This window comes from Carlito syrichta, unplaced genomic scaffold, assembly GCF_000164805.1.
Source record: "Carlito syrichta isolate Samal-C Ts95f unplaced genomic scaffold, Tarsius_syrichta-2.0.1 Scaffold309474, whole genome shotgun sequence".
Classification (NCBI taxonomy): Eukaryota; Metazoa; Chordata; class Mammalia; order Primates; family Tarsiidae; genus Carlito; species Carlito syrichta.
In genome coordinates, this window is record NW_007253570.1 from 65,019 (window position 1) to 72,115 (window position 7,097).

The 7,097-nt window shown below is 47.1% G+C and overlaps 1 protein-coding gene across 1 annotated transcript in view; it reads left to right on the forward strand.

Moving 5' to 3' along the window:
- The window catches only part of CD109 (CD109 molecule), a 128,996-nt gene that overhangs the window by 1,834 nt on the left and 120,065 nt on the right, over window positions 1-7,097 (forward strand). The window contains exon 2 of the mRNA XM_008067309.1: window positions 871-1,074. Within this exon, the coding sequence (XP_008065500.1) occupies window positions 871-1,074 (204 nt within the window). The remainder of the gene's footprint in view (window positions 1-870; window positions 1,075-7,097) is intronic.

Here is a 7,097-nt window from a genome sequence, read left to right on the forward strand (position 1 = left end):
GGGCCGGTTCGAACCCGCGGCCGCGGCCTCCGATCCCGCTCCGGCCTGCGGGGCTGGCCGTCTGTGGCTCCACCGACAGACGCCTCCGCACCGTGAACCTGTCTGGGCGCCTCCCCGGCCAGACCGACTCCACGAGGAGGCATTTTATTTTTCGTCCACGTTGCCTCTGCCTCTTGCGTCTCAAATTTTGGCTCCCATCTAAGGCCCTTCCTCTCCGAGACACAGGATGTCTGTTTCTCTCTCTCTTTTTGAGTCGGAGTCTCTGTCGCCCGGGCTGGAGGGCAATGGCACGGTCACGGCCACCGGCAGCCTCGACCTGCTGGGCTCCGGCGATCCTTCCGCCTCAGCCTTCCAAGGAGCTGGAACTACGGGCGCGCGCTACCACGCCCGGCTGATTTTTTGATTTATTGTGGAGATGAGGTCTCCCCGAGTTGCCCAGGCGGGTCTCGAACCCGCGGGCTCAGGCAATCCTCTCTGCTGGGCCTCCCAAAGTGCTGGGCTTACAGGCTTGAGCCACCGTGCCGGCTTTTCTTTTTTCTTTCAAACCAAGAAAATACTCACGCCGGGTTGAGGTCATTTATAAGGGAGAAGTTTAGAGACTTGTGCTCAAGCTTCTAACCTCAGCAGTTCACATCTAGGCACCTGGGTGTTGCTTGAGATTTCTACAGTGGGCATCCGAACACTGGCTTCCTCAGTAGTGCTGCATGAATTACTGCATTACAGTTGATTTATGGGAATGCTGTTGCTTCTGGGGCAATTCGGGGCAGTTGCTAGAAAAAGCGGTGGGTGGTTTTAAGAGTGCAGTTGGCAGGGTGGAGAGGCCATCTCACCCTCTATGAGATTTGCGGGTCGCAAAAGGGCGAACGTGAGGATTGAGGAAACTTCACTGGAAATCCTTTAGGCACCGGTTTCTGGTGACAGCCCCAGGGAGCCTCAGGCCCGGAGGAAACGTGACTGTCGGGGTGGACCTTCTGGAACACAGCCCCTCACAGGTCACCGTGAAGGCGGAGCTGCTCAAGACGGAGTCGAACCTCACCGTGTCTGTCTCAGAAGCAGAAGGGGTCTTTGAGAAAGGTAAGGTTCGACACCACGGAGTCTTGCCCTTCCTTCTGCGGTGGTAATTGGGGTATGTTAATGGAGATGTGTTTAGAAACCTCACCTTTGCAGTGGGTTGCATGATACACTCGTGTGAAGTCCCGTGTGGCGCTTGTGGGACTCTTCGAAGTGAGGACCCAGGCTCCTTCATTTAGTGGCTCCTTTACGATGGCTCCCACGTGACTCCCAGGACTACAGGAGGAGAACTTGGGGTTCCTGGTGTGGAAGTGGTCACTGGTGGGGCTGAGAAATGGTTCATGTCACACCTGCTCGTATTCAGACCGCAAAGGAGGCAGGGAGTTGTGGGTTCATGCATCCAGAGGAGGAAGCAGGCGTGGTCTCTGATAAAAGACTGTATTTATTGGGTGCAGAATATTTTACTAAATAGGCCTGTGGGAAGGAAAAGAAGAACTGTATGGTGGTTACTAAATAGGCCTGTGGGAAGGAAAAGAAGAACTGTATGGTGGTTAAAATCCAGTTTTATGGAATATTTTTTAATGTTTAAAGTAACTGGGAAAAAGTAGTATGCAAGCAGGATCTATTTGTAACAAAACTAGCATTTCTTGTTGCAAGTTTGGGCTCTGAGCTGGTCGGGGATTAAGTTGGGCCAACCATGTCTTGCTTTTCAATACTGAGGGAAAAATTATTTTTGAGAGAAGGGCTAAATACTTACATACTTAAACATTTTTTTCCATTAAAATGAACATGTATCTATATCTGTCTATATATATCTATTTATTTCTAATTGCAAGAGCAGTATGTACTTGAACTTGGTAAACACTGGAAGTAGAGGAGAGAAACCCTCATCCCCTGTGATCCTGCAACCCCAAAAAACACACTTAACTGGAAGCATATTTGGCTAGAAATAGAGGCATGAGTTCCTACAATGTTGAGAGTTATCTTTAAAAAAATCATGTAAAGGGCAGAATGAAAGGTGGATGGGATTCTTAACAGTTCATTATTTAAAAGTTTATCTTCGCCGGGCTCGGTGGCTCAGCCTGTAATCCCGCACCTCTGGGAGGCTGAGGTGAGTGGATTGCCTGAGCCCGCGGGTTCGAGACCCGCCTGGGCAGCCAGTCCTCATCTCTACAATAAATCAAAAACTCAGCCGGGCGTGGTAGTGCATGCCTGTAGTTCCAGCTACTCGGAAGGCTGAGGCGGAAGGATTGCCGGAGCCCAGCAGGTCGAGGCTGCGGTGGCCGGGAGCGGCCACTGCACTCCAGTCTGGGTGACAGAGTGAGACTCCAACTCAAAAAAAAAAAAAAAGTTTATCTTCTACCAGCATGGCAAAATCAGCACCATCACGGAGTGAGATAAAAGTGAAAATTGGCCAGGCGCAATGGCTCAAGCCTATAATCCCAGCACTTTGAGAGGCCAAGGCGAGAGGATTGCCTGAGCCCGCGGGTTCGACACCTGCCTGGCCAACTTGGCGAGACCTCGTCTCTACAATAAATCAAAAAATTAGCCGGGCGTGGTGGTGCGCACCTGTAGTTCCGGCTACTTGGTAAGGCTGAGGCATAAGTTTGTCCTGAGCCCAGCAGGTCGAGGCTGCGGTGGCTGGGAGCATGCCCCTGCACTCCAGCCTGGGTGATGGAGTGAGACTCTGACTCAAAAAAAAAAAGTGAAAATTGATTACATCTGTGGCTCTTTTCCCACCGAAAGGTGACTGGGTAGGAAGATTTGGAATAGGAGACAAGGAGGGATGGCGTGTGCAGGGGTGGAAGTACCTGTTAGCCTTCAGGGCTGAGTTTTAATCCTAGCACTACTCACCACTGGTTGTGTGTCCTTGGCAAGGTTACCTAATTGCTTTGAGTCTCAGTTTCCTCACCTGTAAAATGGAGATAAGGAAACTGACTTCCCAGGTTGGTTATAGAGGCAAGTCAGCATGTCGTGCCTCTTAGGCGCTCAGCACAAGACAGTTGCTAATATTATTAGCGTAATAACACTACAGAGATGCAGAAAGCCTCATTCCTTGTTATGTGGGCGCAGATCTCAACGCTCATTATTGAATGATCATTTCTGAAAATGAATGAATCCTGATCTTTTGGTAGCAGCTAAAGAAAATATTGAAATAGTAACTCGCAGGGCATGATACTTAAGGTAGTTCCACGTTCATTACTTATCCACTAAGGATATATAATTTTGGCTCCACTAGTGTGGTAGTTTTACTGTAGTGCAGAGACCCAGAATAATAGGGATGCTTTTGATAGATATTTGGGTTTTGCTGAACATTTACATACTCTTATTCTAGAATTTCCCCCGTTACTGTTTTTCCCCCCTGCAATCTTCAAGAGAGTCTGAAGTGCTTGTTGTTGTAGCTTGGTTTTAACTTTATGAGATTTTCTTGGGGGGGAGGAGGGTCCCTATGTGCCCCTGGGAAATTTCACGACCTGGTCAGACAGTGCCAGCCTGGGAGCAGAGTGCATCTTTGAAAAGGAAAGAGGGAAAATGCTGCTTTTCTCATGGGCTGTTTTTGACTCTGTTGACATCAGTTTCATTGAAAATGCCTTTGCTAGGAGCGCTCTCTTTCAAAGGAGAATGCTACTCTATTATCAGAGGCTGGGAGTTATTGTTCTCAGAGCAGATGCTTCCTGTGAAGTTAGGACTTGAGGATGGAGACATTACTCCCTTCTGGTCTCTATATTCCTTTGCTGCATCTGACTTCTCCATTTGCAAACGATATGTAGGTAAACAAGGCCTTCTAAATCAAAGGGGACTGGATCTTCTTAGGATTCAAATAAACATAAACAAACAAATACCTTTGAAATCTGATAGTTTAATCGCTTTCTTTTTACACCCCCCTCCCCCCCAAAAATGGTGGGTTTTAATAAAGATTTATCTTCTAGCAGAGTTGGAAAGGCAGGGTCTTTCTGAGTAGATCATTCCTGGCAGTCCTGAACTGAGAAATAAACCCCAGGGCAGGGAGGTGTTTGACCCTAACTAGAATGTATTTCCGGCTTAGTTTGTGTCAGAAATAGTAATAACCAAAGAGTTCAAATTACAAACTATACTTTAATAAAGGCAGCAAAGGATGGCTTTTCCTCAGGGAAGAATTCATTTATTTGTTTGACAGATACGGGGAACATTTTATTTACTTTTCTGCTCTTGAGGCCAGCAGCGCTGGTCGCATTGTTCATATTCGTTTTTTAATACTTGAATTTTACAGGGATTGAGGGTCGGTGGTTGTTTCTTTGGGTGAATAATTGCTCTTTAGAAAAAGTGTTTCTATGACACTTTGCAGTTTTCTCTAAAGGTGTATGAATGCCCCTTTAGTGGGGAGGCTCAGATTCCTTGTCATTATCACCATGGTCACCATGCCACCATCATCACTCCAAAGTGAATTGAACTATGTTCATAATCTTATCTTCCTTTGTACAAGTAGTTAGTCAAATAAACATTGTTGACAAAACCCAGAAAGAATTCAGCAGGTAATAATTTCCAGGGGAGAGAAGATGGAGCTCTTGGGATTTGAAATCAAGTCATATTCTAGTGTAGGGTGTACAGTGAGTCTGTTCTTTTTCTCTTCCCTTTCTGGTTTTTATTTCCTTCCTTACTGGAGATCGCCCTGGAGTTCTGTGCCAAATCAAGAAAACAGTTAAGAACATTTGAGTTCACAGGTCATAAGTGAGAACTGTCTTCTCATCTGTTAAGGCATATGAAATAACTGAATTTTTCTGATGCCCATGAAACCACAATTTCTGTTTTTTTCCCTCCCTACTTTTTCTGCAATTTAAAATTTTCATTTGTGAACTTTCAGTATTATTCCTGGTCAAGATTTACTTCAAATAATGAAGAGTACAGTCCTTCTGCCCTATTAGGGAATTTATTGTCACTGGTTTCACGTAAGCCTGACTTAAGAAAAAGCCTAGACTAAGCTGGGTGTGGTGGCACGAGCCAGTTACTCATCACTTGAGCTTAGGAGTTCAAGACCAGCCTGGGCATTATAGCAAGACCCCATCTCAGACAACAACAACAGCAGCTACAGTAACAACAAGAAACCCTAAACTGAAAATGCCAGCTGAGATGCACAGGGCCTTGGTGTGGGCATCTACTGAGCGCCAGCCAGTTGGGGTGCAGTTTCCTTGTGTCTGTCTGGGCCACTCGCGTCTCCCTGAGGAGGAGGTGTTGGGTGACACGTGCCCTGTCATGTGTTTGCGTCCTTTCATAACTAGCTTTTCCTTTTTGCCCTAAAACCTTGGAGAATTAATGGAGGGCTTACCTTCTGTTTTTTAAGATCTAAAAATCTGTGCTTCCCTTTGGTGTCTTTTTTTCTTTGTGGGATATTTTCCATCTTAGTTCAACGAAGGCGAGACATTTTTTAAATTCTAGATGTTAGCTGAAAAACTTAAAAAAAATGCCGATGGCTCTGTGGTGGAAAGAGAGCTCCTGATGGCATATCTTATGCTTTGCAGGTCAGGTCCAACCTTTAAGAAAGAGATTGACTGGTGCAGTATGGCAGGCTGCCAGGGCGGGCTTCCAGGCGACTCTGCCCAGGGAGCAGTCTGAGCCTGTCGCTGCGTGAGGATTGCTGGAATGGTGTGGGCTCTTTGCTCACACATTCAGCTTGCTGTTGTGTGTGATATGAGGCAGGTAGGTGGTGCCCCCGATGGAGGCCCCAGTGTGAGACCCACGTGGCTCCCTGCACCACGCCAGACCTCATGGTCCTGTGGCCCGGGCAGGTATGAGCTCCCCAGGCTTCTGTTCTGCCTTCCGAAAAATCATGGTTTTTGTCTTACATGCTCAGAGTCTTACAGTCATTGTGAGGTTGGGTGAGGTGACATACTTAAAGCTCTTAACACATAGGAACTACTTAAGAAATTAGCAGCTACTCTTATGGGAAGAAACAGGCAGCCCTGGGTGTCCAAGGCAATTATTAGTCACCTGTTGAGAGGAATGTATGCTGAGGACTCTCCAAAAGGCACTTCCCTAGGAGGGAAAAAAACAATACTGTGTTTTTTCATAGTGCCTGGGACTTTATGCGCAGTATTGCGTTTTAACAGTTCTGTGAAACAGACACTCGTGTTTTCATTTTGGTAGTGAGGAAGTTGAGGTTGAGAGAGAACAATGGATGCTTCTGAGTTAACCTGGTTAGCAAGTGGTGAAGCCCGAATTTGAAGTGAGTTCTGTCTGAGGTCTAGTAACTATAAGGTTTTCCATTGCCCGGAAGAGAGGGAAGTGTGTTTTGTTTGCTTCATTTTGGGATAGCGGGACGATGTTGTCTGGCCATCTTCCTCTAAAATCATTTTCTCATTTGCTTGCAGTAGTTTAGACCTGGGTCTAATGAAATCTGATTTGGATTTAAAGATCTGCAAGGGCCGGGTGCAGTGGCTCACGCCTATAAGCCCTTTGGAAGGCTGGGGTGAGAGGATTGCCTAAGCTCATGGGTTTCAGATCTGCCTGGGCAACTTGGTAAGACCTCATCTCTACCATAAGTCAAAAAATTAGGTGGGCATGGTGTAGTTCCAGCTACTTGGAAGACTTAGGCGGAAGGATCGCCGGAGTCCAGCAGGTTGAGACTGTGGTAGCTGTGAGCGTGCCACTACACTCCAGCCTGAGCGACAGAGTGAGGCTTCAACTCAAAAAAAAAAAAAAAAAAAAAAGAGGTCTGCAGCATGAAATGCCAACTCTCCTCTTCCTTGACCTTGAGCTTCATACAGTTTTGGAACTGGAAGGGATCTCAGGTGAGCCAGTTCAGTCCCCCTGGGGTGAGAGTGGGTCGGGGCCTGCCAGGTTCACAGAGATTGTTGGTAGCAGAGCTGAACATGGGTCTCAGTTCCCAGATGTGCAGTCCAGTGCTGCCCCATTGGCTCTAGGAGCCTTCCCTGACACGTGGAGAACTGTGGGTGAGTCCTGTGGATTCTTGTGATACTGGAGAAAATAGACTGAGCCGTTTGAAAAACTTACCTGTTAACCGAGCAAGGTGATGTGCATCTGTAGTTCCAGCTACTTGGAAGGCTGAGGTAGAAGGATCGCCTGAGCCCAGCAGGTCGAGGCTGGGGGGG